We start from the raw sequence: 14,222 nt of genomic DNA, 5'->3' as shown, positions 1-14,222 counted from the left end.
GTATTTAATCATCGATTAGCACAGGTTTTTAAAATGTACATTTACAAGACCAAGAGGTCACTCTAACGAGTGGAAAGAGGTTAGTAAAATACAAAATACTAGGAAAAAAGTTCAAACATGAGAGGAAAGTTACACACATTTGAGACCAAACACACACACACACACACTGAATAAACAATCAGGACAATAAAATACTGTAGTGTAAGATAAGTGCAAAGAAATAATTTCAAAGAAGAAAGCAATATCATTGTACCTGTAGCAGGGGCCACCTCTTTCTTTTGAGGCACAATTTCTTCATCTTTTTTAGGAGGAAGAGAAACCTCTCTCTTTTGGGGCACAATGTCTTCTTCCTTTTTAGGAGGTCGAGGAACCTCTTTCTTCTGAGGCATAACATCCTCCTCCTTTTTAGGAGGTCGAGGAACCTCTTTCTTCTGAGGCAAAATGTCTTCCTCCATTTTAGGAGGTCGAGGAACCTCTTTCTTCTGAGGCACAATTTCTTCCTCCTTTTTAGGAGGATGAGGAACCTCCTTCTTTTGAGGTATAATTTCCTCCTCCTTTTTAGGAGGATAAGGAACCTCTTTCTTCTGAGGCACAATTTCCTCCTCCTTTTTAGGAGGATAAGGAACCTCTTTCTTCAGAGTCACAATTTCTTCATCCTTTTTAGAAGGAACAACCACCTCTTTCTTTAGAACCTCTTCTTTTTTAGCAACCACTATCACTTCCTTCTTTTTTAGCTGAATGTCTTCTTTTTTCTCTGGTTTAGGCTCAGAAATTACCATTTTCTTCTCAGACACATGTTCTTCTGTTTTAAGAATTGTAATGGAATCCATTTTAGACAAAATATCTTCTTTCCCTTCTAGTCTGACTGTTTGGGATATTTTCTTCTGTATTTGTGCGATTTCTTCCGTATCAGGAACAGAAATAACTTCCAATCTTTTAAGTATACTTTCTTCATTGCCCTCTAAAGTGTGTGTGAGAGTTATTTCTTTCTTCTGAAGCACAGTTTCTTCCATTTTAGAAGTACTGACAGTCTGCTTTCGTTTAAGTGAAACTATTTCTTCTGGGGTCGGTGAAGGAACCATTTTTTTCTTTTGAGCTATACTTTCCTCCATTTGAGGTACAATTACCTGCTTTTTAGACACATGCACTATATCTTCTTTTGGCAGTGCATCTGCAATTTCTTCTTTTTCAAGAATAACTACAGTCTCTCTTTTTTCATGTACTTTGACCTCTTCGAATGTGCTAACAGCAGCAGATGGTTTCTTATGAATTGTTTCTTCAATCACAAATCTTCTCTGTGCAGCCGGTATTGAGGGGGCCTCTGGTTTCTTAGAAGGTTCTTGTACTTCGAAAGAATATTAAAGTTAAGAACAATGCAAATCGCACTGATTTAAGAGTGGGTCAAGATATGTGAAAGACTTCCAAAGGTGGATATGAAGATAATTTAAAATATATAAGATATACCAATACACTAGCAATATATCAAAAGAGATGTAAGATATATAGCAGAAGCTAACAATAAGCATACACCAAAACTTATAATAACACAGGACAAAAACATTTTCATAAAGAAAACGCCACGTTTTTATCACAGGAGTGTGGCTATTTTATAAAGACATAAAACACACAACAGAAGAAGTGAGAATGTACCTTTCTTTTGGACTTCTTCCTTTGGAGCCTCAATTATTTGATCAGGTTTAGCCGGTACTGTCTTAGATGGTTCTTGTTTTGTTGGTTTTGGTTTCTTTTCCTCCACAAGAACTTTAAAGAACATTCATTGTATTGTAACAAAACATTACAAAAAGCAAAGCATCACACACACACACACACACACACACATAATGCGCTTCCTAATGGAAGCTGGACAATTGCAATAACACAAACAAACTTATGAAAAGCTTTTAAACAAGCTAAAGTAACAAGAAAACTATACACAACATTAAGAAAAAGGGATGAACAGTACCTTTGGCTGGAGGTGACTCTGCTTTCTTCGCGGGTGTAGGTTTAGGCTCGGGCTTAAGCTCAGGCTTAGGCTCAGGTACTGGTTCCATTTTAGGTGTAGGTACTTGAGGTTTAACTTCAGGAGCCACAGGAGCAGGTGCCCGAGGCACTTCTTTGATGAAGAGGAGCATTAAACATTGTAACATTTCAGAAGAGATTGACAGACGTTGACAAAAACAGTTTGAAACAGTTCGTTATACTTTTAACAGTGGAAGAAAACAAAACAAAACAAAACAAAGAGTATGCTCAGGACAGAAAAACACTAAAAAGACACGACAGTTACTGCAACAGTTACAAACACATAGGTTAAAAGTAAATAGACATACAGTATGATAAATAGGGACTACAAGACACAGTTTAAAAAAAGACATGTTAAAGATATAAAGATACAAACACTTAGTTTAAGAGTAAGTGGACATATGATAAATAAGGACAACAAGACACAGATTAAAGATAAAAAAAGATTAAAATTGATAGATGTGACACACAAAAAGAATAAATATCTACACATGAATTGATCATTAACTTATTACAGAAAACCAAACATTCAAACTATGATCAAGTATATTAACAAGACACCAAAAAGTTGGTCACTGTAGGGACTGAACATGAACATTTATGTACATACAAGTGCAGATTATATACCCACACATATATCTATATATATACACACACACACACACGCACGCACGCACGCACGCACGCACGCACGCACGCACGCACGCACGCACGCACGCACGCACACACACACACACACACACACACACAGATAACAAATAGGAAACCAAGACAGAATTTGTTTCCGTACAATACCTTTAGGTGTAGGTTTCTTTGGCTCTGGCACTGTAACCGCGGTCACAATTTCTTCCACAGGCACTTTGGCTTTTTGGAGAAATGTTCATGACAAATTATGACATAATGAGTAAGATTTTTTTGATCACACAAAACATACTGATATTGAAGAACAGAAATATGACACACAGACAGCATAAAAAAGTATATTATTAGTTATCTTTAAAAAAAAAAAGGAAGCACAATGAACAGACATTTGAGTACCTTCCAAAGGTTTTTGCTTCACAGCTGGAGAAGGTTTCGGTTCAGGCTCTTCGAAATCTTTCAGAATTATTAAGAACAGTTACTTAGTATATTGACGCAAATAGTTTTAGATACACACAGCTGCTCTCAAAGCTGAAGCTATGTGTTAAGGAAATATCATAGACATGTACACATGGACAAACTGAGACATACTACAAAGAACAGCATTATAACATTAAAGTTAAGAATCTAATAAAAAAAAGAAAGCAATGTAAAAATGTCCAATGGAAATGCTCACGCAAAATACCTTTATTGCATATTAAAATGCAAAATATATTATTTTGCATATTTAATCATTTACAGCTGCGGCAACAGAAGCAAATAACACAACAAATTTTACAGTACACAACACTGAAGACAAAAGACCATAGCTAAAAATCTACAAGAACACATACACACACATTTACACACATTAACAAGCAAAAAGTGAACCTAATAAAAGCGCGTTTGCCAACAAGCAGCTAAAAAGCATCAAGCTATGTTCTCATTCGGTACCTTTAGTTGGAGCGCCTTCTCTCATTGCTAGTGTTTTTCTATCAACAGCCTCTTCAATTGGGATCCTTGGATCTGATGAGATACAGACAATCTTAAGAACAATTCTCACAAACACCTTAAAACTATCTTTGGTGTAACAAGATGACAAGAAAAACACACAGACTTGACAAAACAAGTATGTTTATAAAAAAATACATAAAATATCACATTGCATATAGAATAAAATTTAAAAAAAGACAACAACAACAAAGACAAGATTTAGACAAACATAAGACAAATTCACATAATATTGTGAGGCAAAGATAAAGGGAGTAATACAAATTAACATGAACATCACAAAGACAAACAAATAAGCAAACAAACATGAAAAGAGTTTCAAAGAGGGTTAGACAGAACGGTGAATTATATTTTGTGGGACCAATAGCTCTGAGTAATACCTGTGACAGATTTTCCCTCTACAACTCTCTCCTCTGTCCAGCTCACATATTCTGGTGAAGGGTAAAAAGTTGTTACATGTGTTCATAAAAGAATACTTTAGTTGTTTTCTTTGATTGACGTTACTTGGTTATTTCACGCAAGACGTTTGGTAACAGACAAACACACAAAATTCATGTTATTTCTTTTTCTTTTTAACAGAAAGATTGTTAAGTAATGATATTAATATTTATACAGTTACGTTTATTTTTGTTTAGTGGGTGACGCAGTGGATGAGAAGGATGTCTAAACTAAAAACTGAAGTTTTTAATAAGTTAGTCTCATAAAAAGTGCAGTTTACCTTGCATTTCCATTTTTTCTTGATAATGATAATATTCCATTGAAGATTCGGCTTTTCAAAAATAGCAAATGTATGAGTTACTGTGTCTCTTATTTTCAGGATTAGGATTTCTGTATTTTTGAAAGTAATTGTACATGAAATCCCAATCTTACCTTCTAAGGTTAATGTAGATGGTGCTTCAGGCACTCGTATTGATGTATCTGGGATATCTGTGTGAGTATTTAACACTGTTACTTTTTTTGTATAACTTATTCGATTATTAACCATAGTTTTCCAATGTGCACTTTATGTGTTCAAGGCAGTGGTCTTAAAAATGAGAACACTTACCATAAGGTACCCTTTCTATATCAATTTCTGAGGGAAAAAATGAAAAAAATAATGTAAGGAGCCTTCATTTACTAGAGAATGTTAGTCAAGAAAATGCTCAAACTCTGTACCAACCTTTGCCTGACAAATAAAGTTCAGCTGTGCTTTTAGCTTCACCCCTTGGCTCCAATCTTACAATGACCGAGTACACGCCTAAAGCATTATTGATTTGGTTAAATGGGCCTCAAACTATTACAATGAAAAATTGTGCCGCACTGGAACTCCACAAACCTTCATCCTCGGAAGTTACGTTGCAGATGATCATGAAGTGGCGTCGTCCTTCATTTCGGAAGGTATATTTGGGGCTCTCTTTAAGTTCCCACTTGTCCTTATACCATGTTACGATAGCATTGTCAAAAGACACTTCACACTCAAATGTGGCGGATTGATGTTCTCGCACCACAATGTTCTGGATGCGCTTAGTGAAATGTATTTGTTCAGCTAAAAGGAGATATAACGCAAGATGGTGGATTAGATTGTGATGTTGGAAACTTAGATTTTAGTGCATCATTTTAAACGTTGGGTTAAACTATTTATTTCCATAATGTGAGTCAATTCGATTAGAAGAATGCCAGAAAAATGTGGAGACAAAGTCTTGCAAGTATTCTTGAAAAGGATGAGTTTTGAGTTTCTCCGTAAGAAATGAAGAGTCACAGATGATGGTAGAAGAGGTTAGTAGATGGTTTAAGTTGGAGCAAAGATAAGTCTGAGCAAACATATACACACCTTCAACCCAAAGATTTGCAGTCGTTTCAAGATTGTTATATTTGCAGGTATATTCTCCTTGGTCTTCCGGTTTAACATCTTTGATTGAGAGCTTCTGAGTATAACCGGCCACAGCAAATTTATATCTGCCGTGAGGCTCTAAACGCTTCCCATTTCTAAACCACTGGGTTTTTACATTAGGTACAGAGAATTGGCATGTCAGTGTACTAGTTTGGCCTTCCTTACCAGCCACATCCTGCAAATGCTCTTCAACTTCAGCCTCTGCAAAAACAATATGGATCAACATTGTAAAAACATATAGGAAATTCACTAAAAGCAGAATCAAATGATGTTGGTACATACCCAGGACTGTCAGTTTGGCACTGGAGATATGTGGGCCACACACAATTCGGTAATTGCCTTGATCTCTGGTCTGGCAATCTTTGATCTTTAGGATATGACGATCACCCACAATTTTGATTTCGTACTTGTCGCTGCTGTCAAGTTTCTGGGTTCCCTTATACCAGGTCAGTGTGATTTCAGGATAGTTAATTTTGATCTCACATTCAAATACAGCATCCTTCTGAACGGTAGTCGTCTGGTCTGTGATATCATGCACCAGAGTGACAGGCTGCGTTTTAAACATTCGAAACACATGTATTAACACCATGACTGCAAATTACACACAATAAATAATTACTCAAACTTTTGACGGTTTTGCAGAACATTCTAGTGGATATGCCCCCTTTTCACTCAACGTAATAAATAATAATATTAAACCTCAGTTTGTTCCATTCTCTTTTGCAAATCAGAAACCAGTTTGGCCAAATCCTCCTCAGACTCTCTTCCAGCATGTTCCACTTCCTAAAAAAACAAAGTTTTCAACAATAAATATTATTTACTGCCATTCTGGACTTTCTCTGAAGCACTCCTTGATCAGTTTGAAGAAAAGGTCTTGAACTTTAATCTAAATTATTTATATGAATTGGGTTCATACAAATCAGTCTTACCGGTCTTCCACTTTCTTGTTCTTTTTCCCTCTTCAGTATCTCAATGGCTTGAAGGATGCCTCTGTAGTCTGTGATTCCATACATGCGAGCGTATTTCTCATACTCTTTGGGATCAACGTTTCTAAGCAACTCAACAATGTCAATTTCCTGCTCCTCTTTGGGACTTTTCTGCTTTGATGGAGTCCTGTTAAAAACAATACAGTTCATTTTGTGTGTGCCTGAATTTTAGTAGGAAATCATTGATTGACAACTGGCCCCTAGTGGTCTGCATGCAATCCATAGAATTTATAGACTCTGTGGGTATCAAAAATCTTTTTTTATTGTATTGCTATAGCTGTAAATAGATTTTAAAACAAAAAAAGGGCAAAGAGCAAATACATTACAAGCAGGCATTCTTTAAATGTCATATTTAATCAAATTAAATATTTAACGAACTGTGATAAAATGATTTATGTCGTCTTTAAATGTCAGGATAAGCAATATAATCGAGGACCATTACTTTAAAAAGGTTGAGAAACACAATAATTCACTTCAGATCTCAAAACAACAATAAAAAAATCTTACTTCTTCAGTTTGACCACCTCTGGTCCAGCAGCTTTCTTCCCTTCCACCGTCAGATCGGTGTTGCACTCAATTTCTCCATGTGAGTTTGAAGCAACGCATCTGTACTGACCAGAGTCAGATTTGGTCACCTCTTTAATTTGCAGCTTGGCCTCTTGGCCCTTTTGTTCAATGTTGATGCGACCACCGTGAGTCATCTGCCTCCATTTGCCCTTCATCCATTTCACGTTGGGAATGGGATCCCCACCAACTTTAGCAATGAAGGTAGCTGTGCCCTCTGCAAGTACATACAATAAATCTCATAGCTTCATAACACTGCATTTAAACGTGAGCCCAACTATTCGATTTAGAAACTCTTATTCCGTAAAGTTGAAAATGAAGGTCACTTACTCTCAACGATATGAACGCTCTTAGGCTCTTCAATGAAGAACAAGTTGTCCAGCTTTTTAACTGCTTGTGGTGGTGAAGGCACTGCCTGGGCTGGTGGAGGTGCTCCTGTTTTCTCTGAAATTGTTGATGGAATATATGAGTGACATATAGACATTTTTTTAGCTTTACAGATAGCAAGAGCCAAAGCTTAAATTATCTCCAGACTACTCAAACAAAAACACATTATTGTTTTTCAAGAAGCACAACTGCAGGAGCAGTAAGATAGCCAAGACAAGATTTGCAAAAAAGCAGATTTTTAAACAAGAATATGGCTGAACAACAATACTCAGTTAGTAACCAGGAAGATGAAAAGCAAAATAAGATTAATTAAAGAGTAATAGTCAAGTCTGATATTTACAAAAAGCCAACTTAGTGGCAATGTTAGAATGAAGCACATGACAAACATATGAAGGAATATAAAATCAGCAAAAATAAAGCAAAACTGTAAATAAACTTTGCCCATAACATAAAAAGGATTATACCTTTGATAGTGACTTTACACTTGCAGAACTCACTACCAAGATCATTGGTCGCCTTGCAGAGATAATCGCCTGCATCTTTCTTAGACACAGTGACCATCTCCAATGTGGCTGTGCCATCAACAAATATGATCTTAGTGCTTGGAGATGAAGAAAGTTCTCGCCTGTCTTTCAGCCATTGAATCTTAAACGGAGGTGATCCACGTACATGGCAGCTGAGGGTGAGCGGCTCACCGTCAGTCACAGTGACTGGTTTTAGAGGTACATCAAAGCTTGGTGGTACCTTTTGTGCTGCATTTAGAAATAAAATAAATATGAGCATTTTGTAGAACCAGATTCATACTTTCAATCCATAGTGACACAAAAGCATAGGCATATTTTACAAATATCCATTTTTTGTATTTCATTCATAACACATACTGTACCTTGAAAAATGGAAATACAATAGAAAATCTTAAGGCATACAGTAAGAACAAGCAGTGTATACCTGTAATGTGAACAGATACTTCACAAGAGGCTGTTCCTGCTTCATTGGTCACTTTGCATGTATATGTGCCACTATCAGACAGTTGAGATTTCTTGATGCACAACATTGCCACACTGGTCTTGAAGGAAATATCATAACTGTCTGAGGAGAAGATTTCAGTGCCATCCTTATACCAGTTCACAGTCAGCGGCTGTGATCCAGATATCCGACCCTCCAGCTTCACCAATTTGCCCTCAATGTCCTCAACAGCCGAAGGCTTTTTGTTAAAAGTGGGCGGAACTGTGCGCTCTATAGGAACAATAAACAAATGTGTTGTTAGAGACGATCTACAAAATAGACACAAGAAGCGACTGTTATCTAAACACGCAGACCAAGCGCTTGAAAAAAGAATTTGTAAGATGCTCAACAGTGCCACCTGTTGACAAACTGCAAGCAAATATTTCAAGAAATTTACAAGAAATGCAAAAGCACTAAAAGTGGAAGACACACAAAAGCTTAAGAAAGCACCTAGGTTAGTGCCAGTGCAAGACAATACAGTCACATTGACAAGCAGTGACCAGAAATACCTTTCACAGAAACCTCTGTTGAACAAGAGTCCTTCCCAATATCATTACTAGCGTGGCAAGAGTAACGGCCTGAGTCTGCCTTATCAGCCTTCAAAATTGTCAAATGAGCTGTATTTTCCACACACAATATCTTATAATTTCCCCCCGTGCGGATGTCTTTGTGATCCTTGGACCAAGTGACTTTTATTGGCAATGATCCTGTCATGTGGCACTCCAGTTCTACAGAATCTCCCACCGAGACCTCCACCGGCATTAGCTTTCTATCAAATACAGGCGGATATCTTGGCTCTGAAAAGTTAAGAGTAAAGTTAAGGGATAACAGCACAGTTGCATGGTCACATTAATCTGCAAATAAAACAAGAACAAAAGTTTATTCAGAGAACAATACAAAAGGAGAGAAACAAACCTTGAAGCGTAAGCTTGGCTCTGCAAGATGCAGTTCCAACACTGTTGGTTGCAACGCAAGTGTATTCTCCGGAATGTCTCATTTCACCCTTGGCTATCTTTAGGACAGCAGAGTTATCGTCAAAAATCATTGTGTATTCGGAATCAATCCTAAGAGGTTCACCGTCTTTGAGCCAAGAAACTTCCATAGGAGAGGATCCTGCTACGCGACATTCAAACTGGACAGGCTGTCCTTCAGTTTGTGTAATGCTAGTAATTTTTTTAGGGAAAGATGGTGGCGTTTTCACATCTGAAAAGAAAAACATTTAGCAAAATACATAGGTACACAGTTGTACAGTGCAATCAGAAACATATACAGGACAAATAAAGAAGTTTGAAGAGAAATGACAGTAGCATCACCTTGTACAGCTATGAGGCAGCTGGAAGAGGCAGATCCTATGCTGTTTTCTGCCTTGCAAGTGTATTCGCCAACATCAGCTTTTGTAACTTTAACTAGTTTTAAGCAAGCAGTGCCTTTTGAAAACTCCATCTTGCAAGTCGGAGAAGATCGCACTTTGCCATCTGCCTTAAACCAGGACACTTTAATTTCAGGAGTGCCATCGATCTGGCATTTCAGACATACTGCATCGCCCATAGTAACATCCATAGGCTCCAAGGGCTCAGTAAAGAAAGGTGGTTCTAAAAGTGACAAATACATTTGCCTCAGACATGAAGACAAACATGCACATTCACATTTCATCTCTCAGACCGTATACTGAACCCAACAACAAACCTAAAATGGACACTGCAGCATCGCAAGTGTCGTGTCCAGCATCGTTGGAAACCTCACAAGTGTATTTCCCAGCAGCCTCTTTGTCACTGTTTAGGCACTCCAGGATGCAGGAGCTCTCAGTGGTTGTAATGTTATACTTGTAAGAAGAGTAAATCTCCTGGCTGTCTTTGTGCCATTTCACAAGAATCTTTGGGCTTCCCGCATACGTGCATTCAAGTATGAGCGATTTGCCCATTTCAACAGAGACGTTCTTTAGCTTCTTGACAAAGTGCGCAGCCTCTGAATGAAAGAAATTGTGTATACATGAGATATACAGATACACTACATCTACCAGAACTAAATTAAAACAACTTAATTAAAACTAACCTTTAACAAACAGGTTCACGGGGCAATTTTCCTTCCCTGCATCATTAATGATCTGGCAAGTGTACTCGCCAGCGTGAGATTTGTCAATGTTGTAGAGCTCTAGGGTTGCAGTATCTCCTCTCAGAGCAATCTCACAGCCTCTACCGGGCACTATTTCTGTACTGCCTCTGAACCATTTAAGTTTCATTGGGGCACTACCTGCCACGGTTGCTGTAAAGGTCACATTTGTACCTGGCAGTGCTTCTATCAGTTGAGGTGTGGTCACAAAAGAAGGAGGTTCTGCAAAAAATACGACAAGGAAAATTTTGCAATGTGCTTTAGGACCTGAAGCAACAGGTTGAGGGTTCCAATTACGATGACTAAAGCGAATTTAAAAGACCTAAACACTAACCTTTAACAACTAAGGAAGCAGATGTTTCTGCAGTCCCCGCACTGTTTACAGATTTACATTTGTACGTGCCCGCGTCTGAAAGTTTCAAAGTCGGCACTTTCAACGTGCAGGTGTTCTCTGCAATAGTAATCTCATAATTCGGCCCACTTTTGAGCTCCTCTCCATTATGGTACCAGGAGATGGTGAGAGGCGCTGAACCTGAGGCTTTACAGTCCATTTCAACAGTTTTGCCAACAATATTCTGTGTGTCTTTCAGCTTTCGTGAGAAGGAAGGAGGGACAATTTTGTCTGTTTGACAAAAAAAACGTACATTCAACTTTGTATTTATCACACAAAATCTAAATAATTCAGAAATCAAAATAAATTATATCAGATAATTCAATGTTACTAACCCCAAACAGTTAGTTGCATTTTACAGCTATCACTGCCAACCTCATTCTTAATATCAAATGTGTATTCCCCAGTATCACTTCTATCTGTTGACAAGAACTTAAGACTGGAGATCATTTTTGAGAATGTGATTTTATATTTCCTGCCCGAAGACAGCTCCACACCATCCTTGTACCACTTTGGTTTAAGGTCTGGTGTTCCAGATACAGTGCACTCAAAGGTTGCAGAGTCACCCGCTGTAACACTGATTGATTCAGTTTTATCCACAATTGCTGCAGGTTCTAAAAATGTAGAAGTGTCATTAAATTAAATCTTATAATCGTATGAGGGAAATAAATCAATTACTACCAAAAATCCTTTAACATATTCTTACAAACCTAGGACAGTTAGGTTGGCTGTGCATTCTGCCACACCAGCATCATTTTTAATTTGGCAGGTATATTTTCCAGCCATGGTAGCGTCAGCCTTAAAAATCCTCAGGGTGATCTGATTATTTTCAAAGGTAATTTTCCTGTTGTCACCATCTCGGAGTATGTGATCTTTATCCTGAACCCAAGACACTGACATAGGCTGAGATCCTTTGACTGTAGCCAACAAAACCACCTCCTCACCAGAGATGGCTGTTGTATTTGATATTTTCTTCACAAAGGCTGGTGGTTCTGAATGGCAGGAAGAGAATAGTCAGCATAAAACAGAGCATTTGTTAAAATATCTAAGACTTGCTATCTTACCAACCTCTTAGCTTTACTGTGCCCTGGCAGACATCACTTCCTATGTTATTTGATGCTTTGCACTCATATTCCCCTGCATCTGATGCCTCTAGTCCAAGAATGTGGAGAGTTGAAGAACCTCCCTCAGAGACAAACTTGTACTTCCTACTTTCTTTAAGCTGCTTTTTATCTTTAAACCAAGTTATATCAAAAGGCGCCGAGCCTTTCAGCTCACAGGTAAGACTGGCATCTTTGCCCTTCAGCCCTTCAACTGGCGTTGGCATTTTGTGGAAAACTGGTGGTTCTACAAAAACACATTCCAATTCAAAATGAGCACTTAATGCATATTGAGTTGATTTAGTAAGACACATTAAAATCAACGACATACTCTTCAATAAATACAATTATAAATGAATGAGATTTTCCCCTTAAAGTGAATGTGACTATTTACTACTATAAAGAAAGTGTTTATGTGCAAATCACACAGAAATTCCTATTGGCATTTACCAGTCATGTCGATTAAATTAACAAACACTAAATTATTAAATGGAAGATCCATCCACTGTCTAACCTTTAACTGTGAATGTGGTACTACAACTCTTTGTTCCAGCATCATTCTGGGCTTCACAGGTATAGACCCCATTATCCTCAAAGCTGCACTTGAAAATGTCAAGGATCGCCACAGAGCCATCAAAGGTCATTCTTAAGTTGGCACCTTCGCTGAGCACGGCATCATTTTTGTACCAGCTGATTTTCAGAGGAGCTGTGCCAGTTACTTTGCATTCAAGCTGGAGTGGCTCCCCCATCTTTATTACTTTTGCAGCTGGCAGTTTCTGTACAAACTCTGGAGGTTCTGCAAAACCAAAATGTTGACAAGTTAGCCTACTGTTGACACTGTAACGTGCAATGGAGGATTAAGGATGCGTTTAAGAAGATGGCACATGACGGGAGGCAGATGATGGCTAAAAGGAAGCAAAGCATAATGATGAACAGTAATGAGGTAAGATGATGGTGAAGAGCACGATGGAATCACAAAAGCGTGACAAAGAGCATGCAAATGCCAAATGGTGAAGCATGAATAATGCATGTTATGGAAGAGCATTGATGGGGTACTTAAAGAGGTCCAACCTTTTACTAATAAGGTTGTGGTGCATTTAGAGGTACCAGCATCATTGCTGATTTGGCAAGAGTAAGTTCCGCTGTGCGAAATTCCGACGGCAAAGAGATCTAGGAAGCACGACAGGCCTTCCAGACCGATAAAACAGGACGGTCCACAGATCAGCTCAGTGTCATCTTTGAACCATTTCACAGTGAAGGGATGCGTTCCCTTAAAAGTACTCTTAAAGCGTACAGTGGTATTTGGTATGACAGCCTGTGGTTCTGGAACCAGCACAAAGCTTGGTGGCTCTATATCATTAATGGAAAAGAAAGACAAACACATGTGTTAAGAAACTGGCACCCATCAGAGATCTTTGTAAATATGTTTATAAAATCTACTGATACTTTAGCCTCCTGACCTTTCACCCTCAGTGTACCACTGCATTCACAACTGCCTGCTTTGTTTGTCAGTTTGCAAGTGTACGTTCCAGTGTCAGCTTTCTCTAAACATTCAATCTCCAAAGACACGCTGTTTTCATCTTGAAGCAGTTTATGCTTGGTTCTTCCAGACAGTTTAGTTCCATCCTTTACCCACTCAACAGTTATGGGAAGCGAGCCTGATATTTTACATCCAATTTGAACATTTGTGCCTAAAATTTCCTCCATCTCCACCAGAGGTTTGATGAAGGATGGAGGAATTGTTTGCTCTGTTTACAAGAGAACGAAATGTCAAAATCATACATTTTCCTGCATGTCATGAATCCTATTAATCAATTTACTGTCAAAAGCACTAACCTAGGACATTTAAGGTAACTTTGCATTGGCAGGCACTGATGTGGTTGGAAACCTCAAACTCATATGTTCCTTTATCCTCCAACTGGACAGACTGAATTTTAAGTTGGCTAACATTGTTGACAAAGCCGAGGCTGTGTTGTCTAGATGGTATCACTTCTTTGCCATCTTTACTCCATTTCACTTTCAGCTCCGGAGAGCCGGTGACTTTGCACTCAAAAGTGATCGGATCTCCAACAGTGACATTAATCACCTCTGGCTTCTCAATTATCTGAGGAGGCTCTGGAGATTACATAATAAACATATTTATAATACCAAGTCTTCAGAAT

General features: G+C 38.2%; 1 protein-coding gene across 1 annotated transcript in view; it reads right to left on the bottom strand.

Annotated features, from left to right (window-relative positions):
* The window catches only part of ttn.2 (titin, tandem duplicate 2), a 159,458-nt gene that overhangs the window by 99,455 nt on the left and 45,781 nt on the right, over positions 1-14,222 (bottom strand). Inside the window, exons 58-90 of the mRNA XM_057335761.1 lie at positions 13,897-14,175; positions 13,521-13,808; positions 13,132-13,410; positions 12,575-12,856; positions 12,029-12,307; positions 11,671-11,952; positions 11,296-11,574; positions 10,904-11,191; positions 10,513-10,791; positions 10,147-10,425; positions 9,774-10,052; positions 9,376-9,663; positions 8,970-9,257; positions 8,404-8,691; positions 7,920-8,207; positions 7,399-7,512; positions 7,012-7,285; positions 6,448-6,631; positions 6,218-6,301; positions 5,801-6,068; positions 5,459-5,719; positions 4,964-5,173; positions 4,808-4,885; positions 4,694-4,720; positions 4,519-4,575; positions 4,367-4,417; positions 4,029-4,079; positions 3,592-3,663; positions 3,058-3,114; positions 2,815-2,883; positions 1,964-2,113; positions 1,651-1,761; positions 254-1,345 (exon numbers count right to left, since the gene is read on the bottom strand). Coding sequence (XP_057191744.1) covers positions 254-1,345; positions 1,651-1,761; positions 1,964-2,113; positions 2,815-2,883; positions 3,058-3,114; positions 3,592-3,663; positions 4,029-4,079; positions 4,367-4,417; positions 4,519-4,575; positions 4,694-4,720; positions 4,808-4,885; positions 4,964-5,173; positions 5,459-5,719; positions 5,801-6,068; positions 6,218-6,301; positions 6,448-6,631; positions 7,012-7,285; positions 7,399-7,512; positions 7,920-8,207; positions 8,404-8,691; positions 8,970-9,257; positions 9,376-9,663; positions 9,774-10,052; positions 10,147-10,425; positions 10,513-10,791; positions 10,904-11,191; positions 11,296-11,574; positions 11,671-11,952; positions 12,029-12,307; positions 12,575-12,856; positions 13,132-13,410; positions 13,521-13,808; positions 13,897-14,175 — 7,455 coding nt within the window. The remainder of the gene's footprint in view (positions 1-253; positions 1,346-1,650; positions 1,762-1,963; positions 2,114-2,814; positions 2,884-3,057; positions 3,115-3,591; positions 3,664-4,028; positions 4,080-4,366; positions 4,418-4,518; positions 4,576-4,693; positions 4,721-4,807; positions 4,886-4,963; positions 5,174-5,458; positions 5,720-5,800; positions 6,069-6,217; positions 6,302-6,447; positions 6,632-7,011; positions 7,286-7,398; positions 7,513-7,919; positions 8,208-8,403; positions 8,692-8,969; positions 9,258-9,375; positions 9,664-9,773; positions 10,053-10,146; positions 10,426-10,512; positions 10,792-10,903; positions 11,192-11,295; positions 11,575-11,670; positions 11,953-12,028; positions 12,308-12,574; positions 12,857-13,131; positions 13,411-13,520; positions 13,809-13,896; positions 14,176-14,222) is intronic.

This window comes from Triplophysa rosa, linkage group LG6, assembly GCF_024868665.1.
Source record: "Triplophysa rosa linkage group LG6, Trosa_1v2, whole genome shotgun sequence".
Classification (NCBI taxonomy): domain Eukaryota; kingdom Metazoa; phylum Chordata; class Actinopteri; order Cypriniformes; family Nemacheilidae; genus Triplophysa; species Triplophysa rosa.
Note: the sequence above shows the minus strand (reverse complement) of the source record. Positions and strands in the feature narration are given on the sequence as shown.